The sequence below is a fragment of the Zootoca vivipara genome, chromosome 5 (assembly GCF_963506605.1).
Source record: "Zootoca vivipara chromosome 5, rZooViv1.1, whole genome shotgun sequence".
Lineage (NCBI taxonomy): Eukaryota > Metazoa > Chordata > Lepidosauria > Squamata > Lacertidae > Zootoca > Zootoca vivipara.
In genome coordinates, this window is record NC_083280.1 from 94,213,928 (window position 1) to 94,239,599 (window position 25,672).

General features: G+C 45.7%; 2 protein-coding genes across 8 annotated transcripts in view; one reads left to right on the forward strand and one right to left on the reverse strand.

Moving 5' to 3' along the window:
• The window catches only part of BORCS5 (BLOC-1 related complex subunit 5), a 93,671-nt gene that overhangs the window by 21,996 nt on the left and 46,003 nt on the right, over positions 1-25,672 (forward strand). For 3 of the 6 annotated variants that reach the window (XR_004691724.2, XR_004691726.2, XR_009557656.1), the window contains exons 3-4: positions 3,977-4,134; positions 13,609-13,921. Coding sequence is in view for 1 of the 6 variants with exons in the window: in XM_035102252.2 (XP_034958143.1) it covers positions 3,977-4,134; positions 13,609-13,839 (389 nt within the window). In the remaining 5 variants the exon portion in view is untranslated. Of the gene's footprint in view, positions 1-3,976; positions 4,135-13,608; positions 25,464-25,672 lie in introns of those variants that run through there. The other 3 variants (XR_004691728.2, XR_009557655.1, XM_035102252.2) reach the window with 3 other exon arrangements.
• DUSP16 (dual specificity phosphatase 16) overlaps positions 22,182-25,672 on the reverse strand; it is a 46,624-nt gene continuing 43,133 nt past the window's right edge. For both annotated transcript variants that reach the window (XM_035102250.2, XM_060275148.1), the window contains exons 6-7: positions 25,191-25,314; positions 22,182-23,420 (exon numbers count right to left, since the gene is read on the reverse strand). In XM_035102250.2, coding sequence (XP_034958141.1) covers positions 22,244-23,420; positions 25,191-25,314 — 1,301 coding nt within the window. In that variant the 3' untranslated portion in view covers positions 22,182-22,243. The remainder of the gene's footprint in view (positions 23,421-25,190; positions 25,315-25,672) is intronic.

A 25,672-nucleotide genomic window follows, 5' to 3' on the forward strand; every position in this document is an offset into this window, starting at 1 on the left:
AGAATAGTGACTTCTGGCATGAGCAAACCAAGTAAAGAATAATGGAAAAGAAGCAGCAAATGTAGCCAGCAACAAGGTGCCAATAACCTTGAGACTTTGAAACTTTGCAAATGTTTGCTTGAGTGAAATTCTCCTGTGTATCACCAAATAAGAATGAGCTGAGGTCACTCTTGGCAAGAGCAGAACTCTCATTTTTCCCTGCACAAACAGCACAACATGAGAAGCAGGGAGGGGGTGAAGGAAGGGGGCAGGAAGAGGAATACATTGTAGACATAATTTTTGTTTGAACAGATTATAAACAATAAAGCAGCTTGCTTCGTTTGCAGGCTTTGAGTACATAAATATACAAAAATTAGGGATGCTTTTGCTGTCTTTCTAAGTCTTAGTATAACTGTGGCACAGAATTCCCTACTTAAAGTTGCATAATTCTTTGTGGTTCTTGTTCTGTGATGTTTTGGGGGCTGCCCTGATTTAAGTCTCCACAGCAAAATTTTGCCAGGGTTATGAAACTCATGGCAATTGCCGTTTGTGACTGGCCACCTGATAGCGTGATCCGGCCTCTGGCATCTGGGCCTGAGAAGCCCCGACTCCTAAAGAAATCTTCTGCTTTGTCACTTTCTCCTTTGTGAGATGAGACACAGACCCCAAAGCCCCTTAAACTTTCCCCTATGCACCCTGTGAGCAGTAACGCAATTATGGACGTTAGGCATGTCAGGTGTCTGGATTGGCAAGTGGAAGGAAGCCCAGGAAGGCAAAACCAGCCACTGTCGCCAAGTTACAGACAGGCATCCAGACACACACAGAGAGCTGGAGTGGTAGAGCAGCATCTGAAAAGCCATGACAGCAAGGCCTTTACGGGAGTGGGAGTTCAAGGGGAAGGGGTTCACTAGCAGCTCCCCAGTGGCTGTTCGGCAAACTAGTTTCATTTTTATTTACTTTATTTTTAAAATTTCTATACTGCTTTATATTTTGAAGAAAAAACTCAAAGCAGTTTACAGCATATTAAATCAATAAAACATAAATAAAACAATCTGAAGAAAGTCAAATATAGAGTACAGTGGTGCCTCGCTAGACGAAATTAATTCGTTCCACGGGTCTTTTCTTATAGCGAAAAATTCGTCTAGCAAATCCCATAGGAATGCACTGAATTTTTTTTGACTTTTTTTGTCCATAGGAACGCATCAATTGAATTTCAGTGCATTCCTATGGGAAAACGCGATTCGCTAGACGAATTTTTCGTAAAACGTATTCGTCTAGCGAGGCAAGCTCCGCTTGAAAAATCCTTTCGTTAAGCGGAAATTTCGTTAAGCAGGGCATTCGTTAAGTGAGGCACCACTGTATACAGTCAAAGCAACATAACAGAAAACTAAAATATTATCTTAAAGATTTCAGAATAAAACATTACAAAGGAGGTCAACTACAGAATACATATGTAACATAGTGGGGCTGGTGATTGTGGGCCCCACCCCCTAGTCCAGGTGGAAAGGGCCTTGCGGGGAGCGGCCTTCACGCCTCACGGTTGGGCAATGTTCCTAGTTGCAGATCAGGCACTTAGTGGCACAGGCTTTTATTTTCTTGTAAGTTTCCAATACCATTTACCCACATGCCCTCTAGATGTCTATAGATTTCCCTGTGCAAATTATTTTACCGGGGCCGCATTGCCAAAGTTGCTGTCATGTTAATGGTGGTTGAAAGGGTACATTGCAAATGCTCTTTGCATTGCCTTGTCTTTTGTTAAAATGTGTGCTTTGCCATGAAAGGCATCTAAATCTTGTACAGTGTACTTAAGTACTAAGGGGACAGATGCATACGATTCCCAAGGAGTTTTGCCCCTTGAATTAAATTTTGCAGGCACAGTTTCACATTTGCCCTCACAGCCATTTACTTTGTGAGTGGTAAAGTACAAATTTAAAAGGTAAACGGACCCCTGCCCATTAGGTCCAGTCGTGTCTGACTCTGGGGTTGTGGCGCTCATCTCACTTTACTGGCCGAGGGAGCTTCCAGGTCATGTGGCCAGCATAACAAAGCCGCTTCTGGCAAACCAGAGCAGCACACGGAAACACTGTTTACCTTCCCGCCGGAGTGGAACCTATTTATCTACTTGCGCTTTGACATGCTTTTGAACGGCTAGGTTGGCAGGAGCAGGGACCGAACAACGGGAGCTCACCCCGTCGCAGGGATTCGAACCGTCGACCTTCTGATCAGCAAGCCCTAGGCTCTGTGGTTTAACCCACAGCTTAGACTCTCCCAAAAGAGCGCACCCTGTGTTTCTCTGGAAGGGATGGTGTGGAGTGCTTCCTGACTGGACTCTGTAGGACTCTTTTATGTAGAGTTGGGGAAGAGTTACTTGATCCCAGGAAGGGAAGATTCAGTGTAGGTGATTAGGGTAGAGAAGTATATGATGTAGTGACACAGCAGGTGCCCTCTTCTGTGGGTGGGCCCACAAGAGGCTTTTTAAATATGTAATTTAATTTATGTGGCACCACCACTTCTCTTAACAGCACACTGGGTTGGGAATAAATAGTCTACCTCACTCTGTATTTAGATACTGAATAGCCAGAGGTGCTGTGAGAGAGAGAGTAAAACAGCTTTATGACTACTGAATGTGGGGACGGGGAGGGGAAATAGAATTTGATTGTTAGCAGACCTTCTGCATGGCTTTTCCTTTTTATAATTCAGCCACCCATGTTGTCTCTGCCTCCCAGAAGATGATTGCAAATAGACAATTGGAAAAGCTGAGAATACTTTGCTGTTTTTAAAAACAAATAAAGCAAGGAAATAGGGTTATTTTTTCTGTTCTCCTGTTAATGTAAGAGGCAACAATTTCAACAACTTTTTCTAGCAGCATGAGTAGAGTATGCTTGCAAATTACGCAGGGTGATGTCCCGGGATTTGCGCCTAATGCCAAAATCTTGTCGTCAAAACCCATTGGGTTCAATAACGGGTGGGATTGCCAAAGCCTTTTGCTCCCCACCCTTTTTACATTTTTTGCCACACATGTAAAGCTGAATGCACACAAGTTAAATGTGCATAAATTGTGGGTTTACTGTATTCCTAATGGAAGATTTTTTACATGCTTGATGAGTAATTACCAGTGGAGAACGGTGCTGCTTGGCTGCCCGACGCACATGCCAGGACGGACTGCGCATGTCCGCACATGGCGCGGGCCAGGAACCAAGGGCACTGCCCCCGCCAGAGTGGAGTTAGGGGTGGCCTGCCCCCTTCGCCCCTCCCTTGCTATGCGCCTAGCAATTACTACCTAAGTATCAGTCACTAGTTTCCAGAGAGTTCTGCCCAAAGCAATATACAACATGTGGCCTGACAAAACCCAGTAAAACACAATAAAGAAATAAATGCTATAAACAGGCAAGAACACCACCCCAGCAGAAATGGTCTGGTTTCTTTGGAGTCCCAATCATAGTTTTGCAACACACAGAATGGCCCTTCATGCGCTGGCTGGAAGGAAAAAAAGGAAAAGGGACTCAGATAAAATCACTGTGGTGATTCAGAGGTGTTTAGTCCATCAGGTCATTTTCTCACCCCCCCCCCGGTCAGTCAGCTGACATCACTCTGATAGGTGGGGGACATCAGCTGATGGGCAGAGGGTAGAGTTCGATTTTGTGTAAGCTGCGTATCTCAGTTTCACTCACGTTCCCCTTGCAGGCAGGTTTCCCGCATCTGACACAGTGCAAACGCCTTCCTGATCAAAATGAAGGGCCCCCTCCCCATTTTAGCAGTGTCTTGCTGCCTGCAAGGTGCTTTCAAGGCCTTTGTATCCTACATGATAGATCACCAGCAAGCTGTTGAGCTGCTTCTGGATTTGTCTTTGTGTAACATGGTAAATGGTGCTAAGAACAGGCTGAATACAACTGGGGATTTATGTGGAGATAGTGTTACCTGTGTTTTGCTTTTGTCCCTTTGCTAGTTCTGCTATTAGCCATTTTAGTAATTTCCTTTGCTGTCCATTTTCTTCTAGGTCTTCTCAGTGGGCAGACAGCTCCTACCAACATAAAACTGGAGAAACTGGATTCTCAGCAAGTTCTACAGCTCTGCCTGCGGTACCAAGACCATCTTCACCAGTGTGCAGAAGCGGTTGCCTTTGACCAGAATGCTTTAGTCAAACGGATCAAAGAGGTATGGATTCTGCTGTGGTTGGAGAAGCAAAGGGGGTTCTGTGGAGAAGCCATCTTCAACAGCTCTTGCCCTTAAAAGCCCTTCAGCTTTCCCACTTCATTCCCCCCACCTTTCATTTGTAACGTGACTGGAGAAAAGTGCTCTTTATGTCTCTCGGGGGGAGAGAACAGTAGTTTGAAGCAAGTTAAAATCCTGTTTACACTAGTTGTGTCGGACCAAAGTGGTCTCTTCCGACCAACATCCACTCTAAGCTGCTTCTGTCACAGCTTTCCTCAGTTCCATCCATGCAAAGGTCCACCTGCCTCTTCAGCCATGGAAGCCCCTCTGGGCAGCTTTATTGGGGGAACCCCTTTATTGAGAGTTGGAATCCTCAGTTGTTGCAGTCCAGGCTGTCATGTGTGTTTTGGTCATCACTTTTGTTTTGATATTTTGCTTGGTTTAATGTATTTTTTACGCTTTATTGCATTGTAAATTACATCATGGAGACTTTATTTTTTAAGTAAAAAGTGATATACAAGTTTGATAAATCAAAGCAAGCGGCACTTTCCATTCTTCAACTGCAGTCCTACTTTCTTCATGTATCATCGATTTTAGATTATAAACTCCTGTAAATACTGACAGTTGCTAGGTGTACATCACCTAGCTGTTGTAGATGCTTGATAGTGGGCATTAATATTGCACTATCTAGATCCATTTCTAGATCCATTTCAGCAATATCTAGATCCATTTCAGTCCGGCTTTCACCCTGGTCATGGGACCGAGATGGCTCTGGTCGCCCTAACAGATGATCTCCGTAGACAGCTGGATTGAGGTGGGTTGGGACTGCTGATTCTTTTAGATTTGTCAGCAGCCTTCGATATGGTTGATCATGAACTTTGAGACCACCGCCTTGCTGACGTGGGGATTCAGGGCACAGTCCAACAATGGCTGCGTTCCTTCATCTCAGGTCAGGGACAGAGGGTGGCGCTAGGGAGGGAGTTGTCGCCGCGGCACTCCTTGCTGTGTGGAGTCCCGCAAGGCGCAATCCTTTCCCTGATGCTTTTTAATATCTTTATGCGCCCCCTTGCCCAGATTGTCTGGAGTTTTGGGCTGGGTTGTCATCAATATGCTGATGACACCCAGATCTATCTGTTGATGGATGGCTGCCCTGCCTTGGCCCCAGACACACTGACTAAGTGCTTGGAAGCTGTGGCTGGATGGCTACGTGGGAGCCGGTTGAAGTTAAATCCTCCGGCTGTGGTCCTCTGGCTGGGTCGGGACGACATGGGGTTGGGGGGCCAACTCCCATCTCTTGCGGGGGCTCAATTAGTGCCAGCGCCTTCTGCCAAGAGTTTGGGTGTAATCCTCCACGCCTCCTTTCTATGGATGCACAGGTTGCAGCTACAACAAAGGCGGCATTTTCCATCTCCGTCGTGCTAAGCAGTTAGTCCCTTACCTCTCTCTCCCTGATCTGGCCACAGTGATCCATGCGACGGTCACCTCCAGGCTTGATTATTGTAACTCACTCTACGTGGGGCTGCCCTTGAGACTGACCCAGAAACTCCAGCGGGTGCAGAATGCCGCAGCGAGGCTCCTCATGGGGTCCTTGCCGCGGGATCACATTCATCCAGTGCTTTACCATCTGCACTGGCTCCTGGTGGAGTACAGGATCAGGTTTAAGGTGCTGGTTTTGACCTTTAAAGCCCTTCACGGCCTAGGACCTACGGGACTGCCTCTCCTGGTATGCCCCGCGGAGGACCTTAAGGTCCACAAATAACAACATTCTGGAGATTCCAAGCCATAAGGTGGTTAGATTGGTCTCGACTAGGGCCAGGGCCTTTTCAGTACTGGCCCCGACTTGGTGGAACGCTCTTTCACAGGAGACCAGGGCCCTGCGGGATTTGTCATCTTTCCGCAGGGCCTGCAAGACAGAGATGTTCCGCCTGGCCTTTGGGTTGGATTGAGTTTTCCTCCCTCATGGTTTTGATTTATGGACTACTAAAAATGAGGCTGCATTTTAAATTTTAATATTGTATTTTAATCTGTATTTTAATTAATTGTTTTCTTTTATGTCTTATTGTAATTTTATTGGTGTTAGCCGCCTGAGCCCGGTTTTGACTGGGGAGGGCGGGGTATAAATAAAAATTTATTATTATTATTATTTGAGCAAATATGTGGAGAAAATCATTGATCAGTGAATGTTGTTAGCATTTAGATTGTTAGATCATTGGCTTGTATTACACAATTCAACATACTCTGTCCTAAACAGGTAATAATTGTGCATATGTCACGATCAGTATTTCTCCTCAACTTCCTTTGCAAACTAGATTGTACCACTGTCTCTTTTCTCTCATATTTCTTTCCCTTTCTTAAAATAAGCAATGAACATAACATGCTATTTTTATTGGGTGGTTGCTTAATCTTTACTTACTTTCCATACAGGGCAGCCAAGATTCATAGTTAGCATGACTCAGAACTCAGAACTTCCATATGGCTAGCTGAACAATAAATGTGATTCACTGCATTTATTGAATGCCTGCAATCATTTCATGCTGTGTTGAATCCCAGTTCAGATGTGAACCATTTTTATTTTTAAAAAGTACTTTTGGTCAACACATAATCTGAAGCCAACAATTATACAAGGTGTGAATGTATCTGCAGATGTTGATGACTCAGATTACTCTGATATCCAGCAATTTCTTTAATTGCCAACTTGAAGAAACTGTGCTAACTCAAAGAAAGCCTGTAAACCTTCCTGAAACTAGATTCCTCTCTCTGTCTCTCTTGCTTTTAGTTTGAGTGGAGAACTAACAGGGAAGTCTAACTGCCAACAATAGTTTCTTTATTCTTTCTAGGGAATGAAAACCAAAGGTGTTTCAAGGGCAAAAGTTGGGGGGATTCTCAGCTTGTTGGGAGCACAAGGCCAAGTGTTACAAGATCAGTGCCCCCTTGCCATTTTAAATGCTTCTCTACTGTCTTGGCTCTGAAATGATTAATTTATACCCCGCCCACGACACATTAGCATAAATAGTGTTTCAGTCTGATGTGTCATTGTACACCTATTGATTTGTTTTCTAGAGACTTGGAGAGAGACTCTGTATAAAAAGCCGTAGAAATCAAAGAAAAGCCCACTCTATTGAGTAATCATGCCTCCAAGGAATAACTCTTTTTGTGTGTGTAAGTTTTTGTATAGCAGACAGTACAACTGAACCTACTGTACCATAATTCTCTTGAGTTTCAGAGCATCTTTTGTTAATTTTGGTGGCAGATCCTCTTGCCTGTCTATGTTCAGGAGTTCACAGTTGGTGCTTGCCTGCACCCATTCATGCACCAGGCAGAGCAGCAATGCTTCTTTCTTCTTTCTCCTTACATCCCATTGCAACTTTGCCCTTCTCCCCTCCTCCTCTGAAGCCAAAAGCCACATCATTACACCCAGTCTTTTTTTCTAAAAAAAAATGTTTAGGGGGTACGGTGCTCTCATTTTCCTACTTCATATTGAAATACTGCCCCTCAATGAGGCCAAACTTAGATTCACAAAAAAATTAGGGGTATGCATACCTGTGTCCCCCCCAGGAAAAAAAGCACTGTTTACACCACCCACCTCACAATTTCTCCATCTTTCTCTTTCTCTTTCCTTCTGGAAATAAACCATTTAAAGCCTTAAATGACTCAGGCCTGCAATACCTCAAGGACCGCCTCTTCCCATATGAACCCGGCCCCTTAGATCAGGGATCCCCAAACTATGGCCCAGGGGCTGGATACGTCCTGAAGGACTCATTTATCTGGCCCACGCTGACCCCCGCCGCCCTCTGCTGCCACCTGCTCACGTCCGGGTTGCAGGAGCACCGGAAATACCGGTAGCTTGCGTGCATGCACAAGCGTCATTTCCGGTGCACTTCCAGGTCAGAGGAGGCCCGTGCACATGTGCACAAGCTATTTCCGGTGCTCCTGCGACCTGGAAGTGCACCGGAAGTAGTGTGTGTGCATGTGTATGGGCACGTGCCCCCGCTCGCTCCCCCGCCCTCCGGGCCACCGCACAATCGGCACTGCCTGAAGCACGGTGAGTTTGGTGACTCCTGCCTTAGATCATCTTCTGATGTCCTTTGTGTGCCTCCAACTCGAGAGGTTTGGAAAGTGGCAAAACGAGAACGCGGCCTCCTCTGCAGTGGCTCCCCAACTGTGGAATGCTTTCCCCAGCATTCTGGTGCCTTCATTATACACCTTTAGGCGCCCGGCAAAAACGTTCCTTTTTCACCAGGCCTTTGGTTGATCCGATTTACATCCCATGCCCTTTTAAAATGTGGGGGTTTTTTTGTGTGGGGGGCTATTGGGTTGCTGGTTTTATTTTCATTAGGTATTTTATGGTTTTATATCTTGATTTTGTTCTGTGAACTGTCGTGAGATCCCCGAGATATATAGGGGGGTATACAAATTCAATGAATGAATGAATCAATCAATCATTCCTGTTTAATGAAGTATTTCAGTAAACTCTCATTTTCTGGGAAAGCTATGGAATACCTTACCTTACAATGGCACTTCTCTGTCCATACTAAATGATCCAAACATTAGAGACACTTAACTATTTAGTATTTTTCTTCAAACATGATGTAATGCCATGGTCCCATTGGAAAAGGTTCCCCAAGCTCAGCGTGGTTCAGGTTGCTGGTGAACAAAGGCCCATCTAGGTAGGGAGCAGGATACCTAACAGGTCATCTCATCTGCTATATGCCCCATCAATCACTGCATCCTGTAGATACCCTCTTATGAGGAAGTCTGTTCTGCACAATGGTGGAGTCTGGCCTTTTGTGTCAGAGGAAGTTACTCATTACATATCCTACAAATGCCATATCTTGGCGTCCTTTAGGTACTTGTTGAAGACTTTCACCTATCAGCAAGTCTTATAAGTGGATATTGGTATCCCCGTTTGCATCTGCATTCGATTTGAAATTGATTTTATATGTGGAAATAGTTTTTGGTGTTGTTGTGTTTTTTGAATAGTTTTGTATGTAATTGGGTTTTTGTTTTTAAAATTGTTTTATTTATGTTAATTGCTTTTGACAAAATAAAAAAAAAATCCTTCCAGTAGCACCTTGGAGACCAACTAAGTTTGTCATTGGTATGAGCTTTCGTGTGCAGGTATCTGAAGAAGTGTGTTATCTGAAGAAGTGTGCATGCACACTTCTTCTTATACCAATGACAAACTTAGTTGGTCTCTAAGGTGCTACTGGAAGGAATTTTTTTATTTTGTTTCGACTACAGTAGACCAACACGGCTACCTACTTGTAACAATTGCTTTTGAGTTCTCATAGAACTCAAAGGAGGAGGAGGCCAGTTGTGTGAGTTGTACTTCTGAACTTGCCATTTCTTATTCTAGAGTTATGCTCAATACAGATTGAGAGAGGGACTCTTCAGAGGTTGACTAACTCTAAAAAGTAATCATTTTCTAGTGTAAGTGTGTCTCCAATTTTATTTTTTATTTTTGGCGGGTGTTCCCAAACATTTAAGAAGCACAGACCAGTGCACGAAGCAAGCTTATGGCTGTTTTGGTTACAAGTGTCTACCGTGTTTCTCATATTATAAGACATGTCTTATATTAATTTTTCCTCAAAAAAACACAACATGGCTTATTTTCAAGGGATGTCTTATTTTTTAATAAAATGCACGCGGGCGCTGTTTGCCGGGCTTGTCAAGCCCAGCAAACAGCGCCCGCCGATCTTCGGTGACAAGCGGGGGTGGGGGGAGAGCGGAGAACGATCTCCGCTTCCCCCCCACCCCCGCCTGTCACACAGCACAGGGCCGAAGATCGGCGGGCGCTGTTTGCCGGGCTTGTCAAGCCCGGCAAACAGCGCCCGCTGATCTTCGGTGACAGGCGGGGGTGGGGGGAGAGCGGAGAACGATCTCCGCTTCCCCCCCACCCCCGCCTGTCACACAGCACAGGGCCGAAGATCGGCGGGCGCTGTTTCCCGGGCTTGTCAAGCCCAGCAAGGAGCGCCCGCCGATCTTCGGATCGGTCCCCCGATGCGCTACGGCTCGGGGAAGCAGGCAGGGAGACGGCAACAGCCCGCAGCTTCTCCGGCTGTTGCCGTCTCCCTGCCTGCTTGCCCGAGATGAAGCGCCTGGGGGAAGGAGCCGAATTGTGGCGCGGCGGGGCTTTTCGCGGTTTGCCTTCCCCGAACCAAGGGGAAGGCAAACGGCGAAAAGTCCGCGTCGCAATTCAGGGCAAGCAGCTGCGGTGGTAGCGGAGCCGGAGAGGGCCCGATCTTGCGCTACCTCGCCGGCCTCCCGCCACTTGCGCTACCTCCCGCGGCCCAGCCGGGTCCCGGGGGTTAGCGCGCGCGCGCTGAAGCTCCAGCCGAGTCCCAGGGCTTTGCCGCGGCTCCCAGGGGTTAGCGCACGCGCTCTGAGGCTCTTGCCGGGTCCCAGGGCTTCGCACAGGGGACACCGAGGCTCCTGCTGGGTCCCGCGGCTTCGCCTCTCGCTCGGTCGGGGCTTTGCGATAGTGCTTATTTTCGGGGTATGTCTTATTTTTCACCAACCCTTTGAAATCCTGTCATGGCTTATTTTGGGGGGATGCCTTAAAATATGAGAAACACGGTACTTGGAAATTTCAAACCTATTATTGAGGGATAATGCAGTCCAAATTTGTTGGAACACTTTTGCTGATCCACCCTAAATCAGTGGTTAGAAAATGCATTATCTCACAGAAGTTAAAACAAGAAATGGTTTCTCCTGAGGTGGTGATTGTTTTACAAGACCAACTTCTGAAAGTTTGGTGTATGGCTACATTGTCTTTGTATATCTTCCTAATTGAGGAGAAGTGTAATGTGGCGGAATAATGCCTGATGATGATTTCGCTTCATCATGGGTTAGCCTATCACTCCCATGATAGATAGGCAGGTGTTCCCTGGGAGGCGTTCTAAATGGAGGGGGAACAACGGTGAAAGGCAGTTGGGGGTTGGCAGTTGGGGAGTGGAGGGTTAGAGAGGGAGCAGGAGGTTAGGTTCCGGGTGGATGGGAAGAAAGGTGAGAACCGTTATATCAAGATGCAGGTGATGTACTAACCAGTCTGTATTATATGAAAATAAGATATGCACTTTTAAGAACCAGAGAAATCCATGTTTTCAAATTATAATAATAAAGTTAAATGTGCCTAAACGTTCGTGGACTCAGCAGTGTCTCAGTACCTTTAGAGGTGTGGCTAAGAGGCGAGAACAAAGCTTTCCTGTCATACAAAGGGCTGGTTCGTGAAGCCAAGGGAGCCAGATAGTTGCCTAAGGGAGAGGCAAATTGTAGCAGTAGGGATCCATGGGAGGGAGACCCCACTGGTGGCAATAGGTTTCGAACACAGAGCCCAGAGGTACCCTGGAGACAAGTCCAATTTGGACACTGGAGGTTTACTCCCATTTGTATAGAAGTACAGGGAGAGTCTCTGTTGTTAAAGCAGTGAGGGGTGGGAAATGGGGAATCCCTCACATGTTCTATGGGGGAAAGATCTTGGAAGGGTTTTGTCAGAGGCTGTTGTTGCGACTACTCTAGAGTAACGACGCTCCACATTCTTGTCTTTAGACAGTTTTATTTAGTGCAGTCTATTTACAGTGAAATGGGGGTGCGGAAACATGTCTGCTTAGTCCGAGCCAGAATCCGGGAATGGCGTGCCCCTCGTCTTCTTCCAGCATAAGAGTCTTGGGACGCCAAACCTTCTTCCCCGCCTTCTCCTGCGTAATTCCGGAACCGGAGGAAAAAGGGGCCTGCGCTCCATGTTTTCCTTCTCCCCCTTTTCCCCCCTCTCTTTCTTCCTCCCTCATGTGTAGCAGGGGCTCTTCTGTGTTGCCGGAACCCTGCATCCCTCTTCCTCCTTCCTCACTGGACCCCTCCCCCTCCCCGCTGGCATTGCTGCTATTGGAGGAGCTGCTCTTGATGATGGGAGGGGGATCTCTGTATTCCCTTCCCCTTACAGGTTTTCTAGGACCAGGGCTTTTCTTCAGTCCCAGCACCTCTCAGGTGGGCGCCATTTGCATTCTAAGAGAACAAGGGAGGATGCAAATAATCAGGAAGTTAAGAAGTGGAGGAGGAGGAGGAGGAGGAGGAGGAGGAGGAGGAGGAGGAGGAGGAGGAGTTTGGATTTGATATCCCACTTTATCACTACCCAAAGGAGTCTCAGAGCGGCTAACAATCTCCTTTCCCTTCCTCCCCCACAACAAACACTCTGTGAGGTGAGTGAGGCTGAGAGACTTCAGAGAAGTGTGACTAGCCCAGGCATCCCCAAACTTCGGCCCTCCAGATGTTTTGGACTACAATTCCCATCTTCCCCGACCAGTTCACCAGATTACGAGTCTACCGCTCTTAACCACTACACCAGGGGTTCCCAAACTTACCTGGCTTTGGGCCGGATGCCCGTTGCGCCGATTGCGTGGTGGGCTGGAGGGTGGGGGAGCGGGCTCGGGGGTGCGGGAGTGCACGGCTGTGCGCCCCCATGCGCATGCACAAACGCTATTTCTGGCACACTCCCAACCTGAAAAGCGCCGGAAATAGCTTGTGCGCATGTGCAGAAGCCTCCTCCGACCCGGAAGTACACTGGAAATGACGCTTGCATGTGCGCACAAGCTATTTCCGAAGCTTTTCCGGATCGGAGGTCGGCAGCCGCACCGCGCCGGTAAGAGCGGGGGTGGCGGGGGGCCCTGGGAGCCGCATAAAAGAGCCTCGGGCCGTAGTCTGGGGACCCCTGCACTACACCACACTGGCTCTCACTGGCTTAAGGAAGGAGCAGTGTGAGAGGTGCAAGCAAAAGGACAGAGAGGTTTTTAAAAATGGTTAATGACTTGTCAGTAATCTTGGTGATCGCTGTGGAAGAGGTGCACAAGGACAACAATCCCCATGGGCTCACATGTCAGTGGTGTGCAGGACCAGAGGCAAAAGGGAGCAGAATAATGGCAGCAACTATTACCTCTGTACTACATTCCAGGCATGAAAAAATCATGAACTTTCTGCATTCCTCTCCCCATGCACACCCACCTGCCCACACCTCTAGTATATCCATATTGTGAGGAGCGGGCTGTGGTTGAGATGGGCCAGTTACAAAATCTATTTACCAGGGAAAGTGCGGGTGGGAAGTCATTTCCGTGTGTGTGTGTGTGTGTGTGTGACTCTGACTGTTATCAGCTGATTGCTGGTGCTTGAAAGCGCTGTGCAGAGGGCTTTGCAGGGACCACTGATCAGCAGTGCCCACAACCCCTCTTTGGCCTTAAACAGCTTTGTGGGCCAAATGGAGGCCTGGCCCTTAGGGCTCATTAGGGCTGCCAACTGGAGATTCCCTCCTGCTGGGCCTGGCCTGGTACAGGTAGCCCCCTGTACTGTTGGGGGCTGGGAGAGATGGAGGGCAGAGGAAAAGTCTCAGGGGCCACATTTGGCTCCACACCCACAGTCCATGGAAAGAACATCTCGTTCCTCTGAGAGGTGACTAATTGAACACAACCGTCCTGTTGTTTTTGCAAACAGATGGATCTTTCGGTAGAAACCCTCTACAGCTTAATGCAGGAGCGCCAGAAAAGATATGCCAAGTATGCCGAGCAGATCCAGAAGGTCAACGAGATGTCTGCCATCTTGCGTCGCATCCAGATGGGCGTCGACCTGACCATTCCCCTGATGGAGAGACTGAATGCTATGCTTCCCGAGAGTGAGAGGCTGGAACCGTTTAGCATGAGCCCTGACAGGGAGCTCAAGCTGTAGTTTTCTGATACAGCCTTCAGTCATCTTTTTCTTGGACCCTCCTTGATAAGGAACTTACTTGAAACACACTTCACAAGCCAGAGTAAGTAGAGCAGAGGTACAGTTCTGTGTTAGGTAGGAAGACACTGTTTGGCTTGCAGGGAATGTTACACACAGCAACTTGGAATGAAATGCCATTTCTTACCTTTCTTGCTTCCACCTGCTTGCCACCACTGCCTCCACCCACCAAAACATTGCTTTAACAAGGTTCAGATTTAAACCTTCACATCCTTAAATCTTCACATCCTTCCTCTACTGTTGTGCACATTAGTGTGCTTACTGAGGAATCCTTCAAGCTGCAGAGGATTCTGGAGCATGTTCTAATGTAATTTTTAAACTGTTTCTTGTAAGATTGGTGTTGGCAAACAAACTGCCCGCAAGAGCTTCACCATCATTGCCAGCCTTCCTCTCTGACACACCTGAATTGTACAACTCACTTTTAGCAATTCCAGCATACACAGAGAAGAGGAAGTTTGATGGTCATTGTTCTAGTGCAGGATCCCAATTTGGCCCATGAGGCCATTTTCCCTAAACCATGTCCAGGGCCGGCTCTAGGTATAGTCCCGGTGGCACAGGGCGCAAAGCCGCACTGCGAGGGCGGGGGCACCGGAGCGATCTCCGCGCCTCAGCGCCAGGCCGCCCGACCTGCTCAAGACTGCCCTGACCATGTCCACCTGCCCCATACTTGACATCATGTGTGGGGCAGATGGAGACATGGCTAGATTCAGCTTTGCAACTTGTTCACACAGCCAGTCTCTGCAGAAAACAGCATTGCCAGCCTGTGCTAAGTGCTTTGCACAAGTATAGGGCAAACCAAACGCCCTTGTGCTGTGGTTCCCAAGCGCCCAAGAACCAGTAAGCTGTCAGGCACTTGAGAAGCGCTGTGGAAGGGACTTTGACAGAGGGGTGAGACAACCTGCCTGCCAATCATCTGAAGTCATAAGGCAATCTGGTGATTGATAGGTGAGTCATCCTGCCCACCTGTTGTTGACCTTTGGTGGTGGGCAGGACCTCCCTCCTTTAGAGTTTTTCTTTAATATTGGCTTCTTATTTTATAAGGCTATTAAATGTGCAACTGCTTGAGCTATGGGACTCTCACAGCTTTGCAGGCAGCAGAGCTACAGCCTGGGTGGTGGTTTAGGTTGGTGTTTCCAACACCTGAATGAAAGGAGTGCCTCTCTTGCCCTATCCTATGAATTTGCTTTGCCAGGTGATTCTTAACACGATGGATAAAGCATTATGTCCATATGCCCATATCCAAAGGAAAATGTACCTGCTAAGATGGGAAAGGTTGGCTCATATGCCAAAGTCACTTCAGAGGTATGCCATAAAAATGCCACCGTGCTGTTTGCAGTTGAATCTCTCCAGAGATGGCTGCTTTATGGTCTTAGTTCAGGGACAAGGCCATGTTAGTTTGGACTGATGTCTCCTGCTTTGTAATTCTGGTGCAGCTTTGAAGCTGTGCTGTGCCTAGAATTAAAAAGGGTTTCAGAGTTGCCTTCTGCATTTCAAACACTTTTATTTATAGTTACAGGTAGGTAGCCGTGTTGGTCTGAGTCGAAGCAAAATAAAAAAATTCCTTCAGTAGCACCTTAAAGACCAACCAAGTTTTTATTTTGGTATGAGCTTTCGTGTGCATGCACACTTATGTGTATCTGAAGAAGTGTGCATGAAGAAGTGTATCTGAAGAAGTGTGCATGCACACGAAAGCTCATACCAAAATAAAAACTTGGTTGGTCTTTAAGGTGCTACTGAAGGAATTTTTTTATTTTACTTTTATTTATGTAAAGCACTTGATTTTAATCCAAGCCTATGTATAGTACACTAGTGTGGAAAATACCACTGAAGTCCTCAGTCTGTATATGTAGCTGCTTGACCAGCTGGAGCAATTGCTGCTTGGTTTTCCCTATGTGATTCCTTTGCTAGCTGGGTCTGAGGAATCCTAATATTGTCACATTATCCAGTTTTGTTCTGGCACACTCAAATTCCCTCTTATCTCCAAGTCTTTGAAGGAAGGAATGGAAAGTTGCTTTTATATATATTGTTATTACTTAGCTTGAGAGATGAATCCAAGAGTGCAAAGGGAAAAGAAGACACTTGATACTCCTCTCTGTGGTAGTAGAGTCTACTTTGGGGGTAGCCACTGGAAAAGGGACTCCTGGTGGGGGGAAAAGAAATCTACTGTGTTGCTCCAAGGCTGAAGAAGTGATTGGCAAAGTCTGTCTCCTACAGCTCTTACTACTGGAGATGTTTCCAGTGGTGAGGGAACCACTTGTTCTCAGAAGTGTGCGCTCTTCCCTTGAAAAGGAGAAGCAACCACTAAATCATGATTAAGGAAGTGAGGAAAAATGTCTAAAAAGGGCTATGCTTAACTATCAGAAATGATTATGAATATTAGGAGAGCTTTTACCCAAATACCCATGAGCAATCTGTGGTTCGAGGTCAGCGACAGAGTGCCTCTTCAGCTAACCAGCACAACAGTTCCACACGGTGCCTATGCATGCAACATCTTATTTTAAGGAGTGCTTTTTCCATAGAAGCTATTCATCAGGTTCTTTTCAAAAATAACCCTTGAGTTATGTAGTTCATGCCCCCTTGAATCCTGGTTGGCACACTCCTGCCCTCCCTTCTTTTCAGAGGGAAGTATTTTATTGTGCCTTTTTTCTTTGACTTGACTTGATAGTTTTGGAGTTTGACAACTGTACCATTGTTTTATATTTTTGCTTTCTGCATTATTTTGTTGGCACAATTGCTTATTAATTTTAAACAACTATTTTGGTTGAAAACTAGTAAGGCAAAAAAATAATAAGCAATCTTACATGGATAGCTGCAAAGGTGTTGCAAAAAAACCCCAGATGCAACCAAAAGTGGAGAAAGGGTTCAGCTGTAGTTCTAGGCGATTCTAATGTCATACTCTGATCCTTTACTTTCAAAATATGGCCTGGTCTTTTAAAATTGGATGCAAGTTAGTGTTATTTCTGCATTACACTTTTTGTTGTGCAACACAACTCTCACTAAAAAATAGCATTTAGCAGACCAGCTGGGCTTTGAAATGCTAGCGCCATATTTGGAATAATATGCTCAGTGTTGTCAGATTCCAGCATTGGTAGTCAAAATGCATACACTGAAGGCTGATAATATGTTCTTTGGGTGCATTATTCTAAAAGCTGTGCTCTAGGAAAATGTTATCTCACTACTTTGTTTCTCATTTTGGGGGACCAATTGCGCTTGCTTTATTGACTACAGTTCTAGTCAGGAAAACCTTAGAGCTATTTTCACTGCAAGTCATGTCTACTCAAAAGTAAGCCTCATTTAATTCAATGGAGCTTACTTTTCAGGTAAGTGGGTACAGAATTGAAGCCTTAAAGTATGGAGGAAAAAAATTAATGTCTTCGTTACTCATTCTGCTCCAAGCATGTATTCACAAGGCTGTCCACCATGGTGGAATTTTGTAGGCAAATGCACTGAATTCCTGAAATACATTGAATTGTATTGGGTCTGTTGAGAGCCAAATTTGGCATAGTGTTCCATTTAATGATGTGTAATAGCAGTAGAAAATGTAACATGTACAAATGTACTGTGCGTTGGACTCCTGCGTAAAAGTGCAGAGTTATGTAGTTTGCGAATCATCAAGGCAGGTGGGTATTTTAGTCCAAGCAGCCGATATGCCCCTCGTGAGCTAGCAAGATATGCAGATTTCCAGACTGGATTGGGAACCCTGAAAGCATGTCTGCTTTGCAGTGTGCATTTGGCTATGATGCAACCTCATCACTCTTAAATGTTACACATATTTCTACCCAGTTGGAATTCGGGTAGAAATGCATCTCTCTAACCATTTTCTCAATCTGCATTTGTGCTTTTGAGCACAACTGTTATCTACTATAATAATTTAATTCTTGTCTTGAGGAAAACCTGTAGGTGATCCTTACTGAGACTTGGCTTGCTAGGGTACCCAGATGTTAAAATGCTCTGCAGTAAAAATATATTGCTTGCCTACTTTTCCTAGATCAGTGGTTTTCAAAGTGGAACTTCCTTTTTGGGAAGCTGTTACTCCTACCAACCTGTCCCTCCAGGGGTCTGTGAAATGTGATCCCAGGCCATAATTTCTGCCCTCACAGTTCTGTCTAACACTCATGAAAACTGTGCTCTAGAACATGCCCCAGAAACTTCAGGGAATCCCCCCAAGCAGACGTGCAGCATTCTTCAGGGTTTTTAAGTGCTCGCTGAAGGTGCACATTTGGAAGTCTAATGTGTTCATAGTTTTAGGCCTTGGAAATAGAGAAGGGGGAATCAGTGGTGGGGAAGCAGTTTCTCGACAGCTTTGTGTCAGGTGCACTATGTAGTTTTCTTTTATTGCAATGCAACTTGTACAGATTTGATGGGTCTTGCATTACATTGTGTGATGTAGATGCTACTCTAACACAATGTTATTTCAGCTGGGAATATTTATTACTGTTTGGTTTTATTAATAACTAGCTGGCCCGGCCATGCATTGCTGTGGGTTTTTGTGTTAAATGGACCTTCAGAGTCTCCCTTTAGAGTCCCCTCACCTGCCCTGTCCCAACCCTGACTCCCCTACTGTAAGTTTCAAAAATAAGACTCCCCCACCCACGCGTGTTCCTGAAAATGTCCCCACCCCACACTGCTTTGGCTAACTCAGGGTCCTACCTCCCCCCCCACCCTGTGAATGCCCATATTCTGTTTGTTTTTGCCTATGGTCTACTGGGCAATGGTGAGGCCTACTCAGTTTTCCCTGTCCCGCCCCACCCCCCACTGCTTTGGCTGACTCAGGGTCCTCCCTCCCATGGCTATGTGTTTTCCCCTCCCTTTGTTGTGCCTCATCCCTGTTCTGTTTGTTTTTCCCTGCTTGGCAATGCTGCGACCTATTGAAAAAGCTGGGCCTTGTTGCTGCAAAAGGACTGTTTTCAGTTGGTTGCTGTGGAATTTTGTGATGGCGGCACAGCTTTGGAGGCAGCAGTGGGAAATCTATTGGATGCTGCTGGAGTCTTCGGAGCTTCTGGTGGTGACGTCTAATTTGGGCGCCACTTTTTTGTGTTTAATCATTATTTTAGGTTTTTTTTGGAAAAAAACTTTATGCCAGATCCCTCCCTAATGGGCATGGAACGTTGTGGCCAAATTTGTTACATTGTGGTTCAGCAGTTACGGAGAAAGGCTGTGACCTCCACGCACGCAATGCCCATATATATATATATATATATATATATATATATATATATATATATATGGACATGTGACATGCCAGCTTTCTTCTGGGTTGTGTTTCTGGTGTTTGTTTTTTAAGAAACAGCCCAGCTGTTCTATCAGCAGATGGAAAACCCTCCTTACTCCCACCACTTCCCAAAAACAGAGTGTTGCTATCACTCCAGTTGTTCCCCACACTTCACTTTCCCCTGACTTGACAATTGGGTGTTTCTTAGTTGGCTGGATTTGGCTTTGTGTCTGCTAGTTGCTGACCTGTGCTTGAAAGAAATATTGTAAGTATTTGTATATTATAAAATTGGACTAAAGTACAGACTGATACTAGACTCCATAGTGATGTGTGCTAATACTACTGATCTCCCCAGAGTAATGTTAAAGGGAAGGCTACCTGTATGGGCTTGGAGTGCCCACCGACACCAATGGCTATGGGGACGGGTTGCAATTCAGAAGCCAATTAGCCTTTAAAGTGTGTTCTTGACCGTATTTTTGCTTTGCTCTTTTGTCCATTCAAAAGGGAATCACATGGAATAGAAAGATAGTATAGGACCAATTAAGACTTAATATTAACACTTCTTATATGTGGTCACAGTAACCCTGACATCCTAGCAAAGTAGGCAGTTAACATTCCCATATTGCAGTTGAGGTGCTGTGGGTAAGATGGAGGCTTTGTTAGCCTCATGGGAGAGGGAAGATTGGAACTGGGGGTGTCCTGGGTTAGTTTTCAACCATCAGTCTCCCCTGAGAAGTAGTATGTATATGGTTTCTTCTGCTATAATCAATGTAATTCTTTGATCCAGTGTTAGATCCATCCATGTAGAAGCACAAACTTAAACCTTCCTAGTACAGTGGTACCTTGGTTTACAAACACAATTGGTTCCGGAAGTCTGTACTTAACCTGAAGCGAACTTTCCCATTGAAAGTAATGGAAAGTGGATTAATCCGTTCCAGACAGTCCGCGGAGTACTTAAACTGAAAGTACTCAAACAAGGCGTACTTAAACCAAGGTATGACTGTAATGTATATGATTGTGTCCCAATAAAGTTGAAATATGATTACACTTGAAGTCTACACTTGATACTACACACTTACCGTACTAGCAACTCAACCTAGTTGCGAAAGCTTATCAATGGAAAATGAAACTGCTCTAATCTGTTTTGATTTCAATTCCACCAGTTTCTCCAAGATCCTCTTTGTTACAAAGACAGCAATGCACCACAGGCCCTTTGATCCTTGCTTCTTGAGCACAGAGACAGTTTGTACTTCGTTTTGCCCAAAGGGGTTATTTGGCAAAGTACATTTGTGGCAGCATCAGCAGTGAATGACATTCCTAAAAGGCTGCACTATGCATGGAAACCGTGATTGGTGAAACAAAGTGTCCACCTTCCCCTCACAACGAGTGTCTTTTTCGAAACAAAATGAAAAAATTCCTTCCAGTAGCACCTAAAAGACCAATTAAGTTTGTCATTGGTATGAGCTTTTGTGTGCATCTGAAGAAGGGTATCTGAAGAAGTGTGCATGCACACTTCTTCTCATACCAATGACAAACTTAGTTGGTCTCTAAGGTGCTACTGGAAGGAATTTTTTTATTTTGTTTCGACTACGGCAGACCAACACGGCTACCTACCTGTAACTAGTGTCTTTTTGTATCTCATAACCACTGAGCATTAATGCTTTTTGTACTCTCCCTTCAATTTTTGAATGAGCCAAATGCTAGTGTAATCATACATTCTCATATGAAACTAGAGTACATGACACAGAGTTAGGTAGAGTTTTAACCCCTTGGACCTGGAGCTGAAAACAAACATTTGTAGAGGGGAGAATGAAGAGCACGGTCTCTTCTCCGAAGTAGAAAGCCCTTCTCTTTAAGAGGAGCAGCCTGCACTGAAAACAGTGCTACCAAAATTTCTTGGAAAGCTGAAGGGCACCACCTAGTTGAATTTAGTTTTTTTTTGGTGGGGGGGAATTACACCCCTTTGCCTCTTTTTGCTCTCCCTACAAAAAAAGCTCAGTTTTGCCATCAATTGTTCCTGCCACAGGCAAATATTTTATGCCGTTTGGGATAGGTTGTTATTTGGCAACATTTAAAACATTTGGCACAAGGAGAAGGGGACGACAGAGGACGAGATGGTTGGACAGTGTTCTCAAAGCCACCAACATGAGTCTGACCAAACTGCGGGAGGCAGTGGAAGACAGGAGTGCCTGGCGTGCTCTGGTCCATGGGGTCACGACTAAATGACTAAACAAACAAAAATCTATCTTAAAATCTTAACACACCTGTCTGCAAATGTATTTCTCTGCTGACCTGTTCAGTGCTTAAACCTAAACACCTGCTACTTGGATAATAGTTTTGATGAAGTTAGAAACTGAAGCATACTGAGCTGACTCAGAAATATAAATGTTTCTTCTTCATCTTCATCACCACCACCACCTTTCTAGAAAATGTTGATGTTTCTGGCATTATATGTCAGAAGTCAGATACCTGCTCTCCCTTCCTTGGCTATATAGTGGCAAAAAAAATTTTTTTTGGGGGGGGGTGTTAATTGGAGACTCTCTGTTCCAAAAATGGTGGCTACATCAGATGTTAAGATTCTGACCTGATGCCTTAATTTTTCAATACACACCAGCTTCTCCAATACAGTGGTTGCTCAGGTTGCAAACGTGATCCATGCGGGTGGCACGTTTGCAACCTGCAACGTTCACATTGAGCAGTGTGAGTGTTGCATTAATTTTCCTTTCTTGAAACAAGCCAAGGCCTTCTAGGTCTGAACTTCATTGTTGAAGAAATGGGTGGATTGTACCAGGTGAGGTTCAGTTTAAACGCAATACTTCAAATGAACTATAGGATTTGCTTAGTTTACAAAGGAATATTTTTTAAAAAACACAGTAAGGGGCCAATTTTTGCATCTCAGTGCCTCAGCTGTTATGTTTTTATCTACACCTTCTGCCTTAAGGGAGGGGAGCAGGGAAATAGCAATTGCCCATTGCATGTTTTAGACTTGTCATTTCGTTTCTCACTCATGCACACACACACAAGCACACACAAACCTATTCACTTCCTTCACATTGAAGCCACACAATTTGCCTTCTTTTCAAATTTCAGATTTACAGGGAATTGTTTGACACAGAAGAAAGGGAGAACAGAGCTTCAAGATACTTCAATAATCTCCATGCTGCCTGAGAAGCTAGATTGGCTGCCCACTTTCCCAAGTTCCTCTCGGGACCTGTTCTCGGACATGATACTTCCCCCCAATTCCATCTGGCAGCTCCTTCTCTTCAACTGCTTCTCAAAGGAGCTCTCCTCATGCCAGCTCCGCCGCGAGTCCCCCCTGTCTCCATGCTTCTCCCTCCTGCGAACGGCATAGGCTTGCTCACACCCCGTGGGCAGCTGGCTGCAGCTATAGGCAGAGTAGGCTGTGCTGCTCCCATATATAGCCGATGCAGAATAAAAGCGAGAAGTGTCTGTGGCAAAATACCAGCTGTTGGCCAAAGGTGTCGCGGAAGCCTGGGGAGCTAAGATGTCTGAGTGCCAGCCCTTCAGGCCCAGCCCAGCGGCAGACTTGGCCAAATGCTGCTGGCTGGTGGAAAGGCCAAAGAGGAAGTTAGTTTTATAGTTGTCTTCCATGCTGCCACTTCGATGCAGAGGGTACAAGAGTGACCTCTGGGTGGTGCTAGCGGTTCTCCCCAAGTGCTGCCATTTGCTGTGGCTGTCCAGCAGCCAGGCCTTCTGGGACTTCTCTGGAAGCTTGGCTTCCTCTTTGTCGGGGCTGCTTTCAGGAGTCTGTTCTGAGACCTCCTGAACAGGGGAGAACTGGCATAGTTTGGCCCCACCTTCCAAGGTGGCCGAATGCTTGTAATATTCCAGGGTGTCCTCCAGGGAGGGGCAGCCCTCTCCTGAAGCAGCAACACAGGTGCTGGTTGCCACACAGGACACAGATTTTATATCCAAGGAAAATGACCGCTTTAGCCTGTTGTTGTCTTCAACTTTGTCTGATGATATGTTGAGTCCAATTATGCCTTGTACCAATGGACTGTCCTCTGGTGAAAGGAAAGGGGAACCTGGCCGGTTTCCAGATTCCACTGGCTTTTGCTCCACAGTCTCCAAGGTAGATGTCGCACAGAGCGGGAAAGAGGAAAGGCTGCTGCTGCTCTGCCCGCTGTCCAGTCTCAGTCCAGGATCACTGCTTTTTTCCAAATGGATAATCTTCAGTTTGCTAAGGGATCCAGATTGGCCACTTTGGTTCTTGATTTTCTTCTCAAAGTCTAGAAGCTGGCCAAGGAAGTTGAAGTTAGGAGAAATTGTTGGTCTCTTCTCTTTTACAAATCTAAACAGAAATGTGTGTTTAAACAAAATGAGTTCAGCCAATCCATTAGCCTAAGACACCACAGCTGAATTCTGCATGCAAGCCATGTGCTGAGGCTGACCAGAGCCCATGTGTTGCACACTAGGCTATACCAAGGTAAGCTGCACACATTCAGCAAATTTACCTCCTGCTCTCCAAAATTCTCCTGTTCCCTCAAGCAACCCTGCCCTCTTCCTTGACAGCCCCTATAGCTGGAGCATCCTCCTTCCTTAAAGTTCCTCCTCCAATCCACCCTTGAAAGTGTTGGTTTAACCCCTTAGTCTTCATCTTCTCCTAGGCACATAACTGCATTTGCACAAACTAACCCATTTCCCGCATCCCCCTCTCCCTCATATTTGTAATTTAGATTGCAAACTCATTGGGCCAGGAAGCTGTCTTTTCTGTTAATGGAACACTCTGAAGCATCATTATTATAATAGTAGTAGCAGTGCTAAGCACAATTTATAAGGACCAGAAACCCAAACCCCTTGACCAGTAGAACCTCATGTAAAAAGGTAAAGAACCCCTGGATGGTTAAGTCCAGTCAAAGGCGGTTATGGGGTTGTGGTGCTCATCTCGCTTTGAGGCTGAGGGAGCCAGCGTTTGTCCACAGACAGTTTTCCGGGTCATGTGGCCAGCAGGACTAAAGCACTACTGGTGCATGGAGGACCGTGATGAGTGCCAGAGCGCACAGAAACACTGTTTACCTTCCCGCTGCAGCAGTACCTATTTATCTACTTCCACTGCTGTGCTTTCGAACTGCTAGGCTGGCAGGAGCTGGGAGAGAGCAATGGGAGCTCACCCCGTCACGGGGATTCGAACCACCAACCTTCTGATCGGCAAGCCCTAGGCTCAGTGGTTTTAGACCACAGCGCCACCCATGTCCCAGTAGAACATCATGGCGTTAGATATTCCACCAGACTTGTACACTTTCCATGTAGAAGGATACAATGTATAAAGATGAAACAATAAGGGCTAGAAACTTGCTTCTCTCAAAATAAAATGCTGAGATTCCTCAAACAGCTAAATTCTGTACCCATCTATCAGAATCCGGTTCTTTTTCTGTGCTTGTGCGGTGCTGCCACATATGCCCAGGAGAAAGAAGTTTAACACAGAAGAGCATATTCACCACCATAGCACTAATTCATTCTTGAAGGGGAGAGCTGTTCCAGAAGTAGTCTCTACATTTTCCCCAGGATGGTGATTGTTTTTTTAAAAATGTTGACCATTTGAACAGGTATGGATACAGGTACTGGCATGTGTGGTGATACTTCAGTTACCTTCGTCTTGTGTTGTGTGCACAACATGGTCCCTTGAAAAGAAAGGTGGGCCTGCATTACAGTTATATAGAATAAGGTAAACGGGGTCTAAATGGCAAGACTGGGGAGAAGGGAGCTGTGCCGTATCTCCCAGACACTGCAGAACTGCTGTGAGTACTTATTGCACACTTACTGTTCCATTTACATGGGAAGCCCAATCAAAGAAACATTACTGAAGCCACACAGGGCCCAGTGTGGACCAAGCGTCAACACACAATCCTGGGCTTCACTTTCAAAAAGCAGCTGAGTCCAGGAGCTACCGTTTAAGTTTCACACAATGCCCAGGAATAACACAAAATCAGGGCTATTTAACGGCTGCTGGTCATGCATGCCCCAATCACACTGAAACCATTGAAAGCAGCTGAGACTATGAGAATATTTGAAGTCAGCCCTTTGTGTTGGTTTCCTCAAGAAAAGGACCCTTCCTCCTTACCTGTAGGCCTCATCTAATGACATATCCATTCTTTTCATTATATATGCAATAGCGATGGTGGCAGAGCGAGATATCCCAGCTAAACAGTGGACTAGGACACGACCGTTTGAGGCTTTTGCCTTTTCTGCGGGAAAGAAAGAAAGCAGAAACCACTCATTAGAGCTCCAAAAGATGCTGAAAATGAGAAAAATCTGTTTAATCTCCCAGGGATCCACAGGCAAAAATAAAAATCAATAAATTGAATCATACAGCCATTTTCAACTAGTTTTTTTTTTTTTAAGCATCTCTCCCTGCTCTCATGGTGGCTTACATAATGGCCATAACCATTTGCAGTTTTAAACTGAAATGCTAAGCACCATCAACCATGACAAAAACTAAGTGCATTGAATACTGGTAATAATCCTTGGACCTGTTTAAGTAAATCAAGCTATGGAGATAAACTGGATGAAGGTCTTGCGCCAAGCTGCTACCTCTTTTCACAA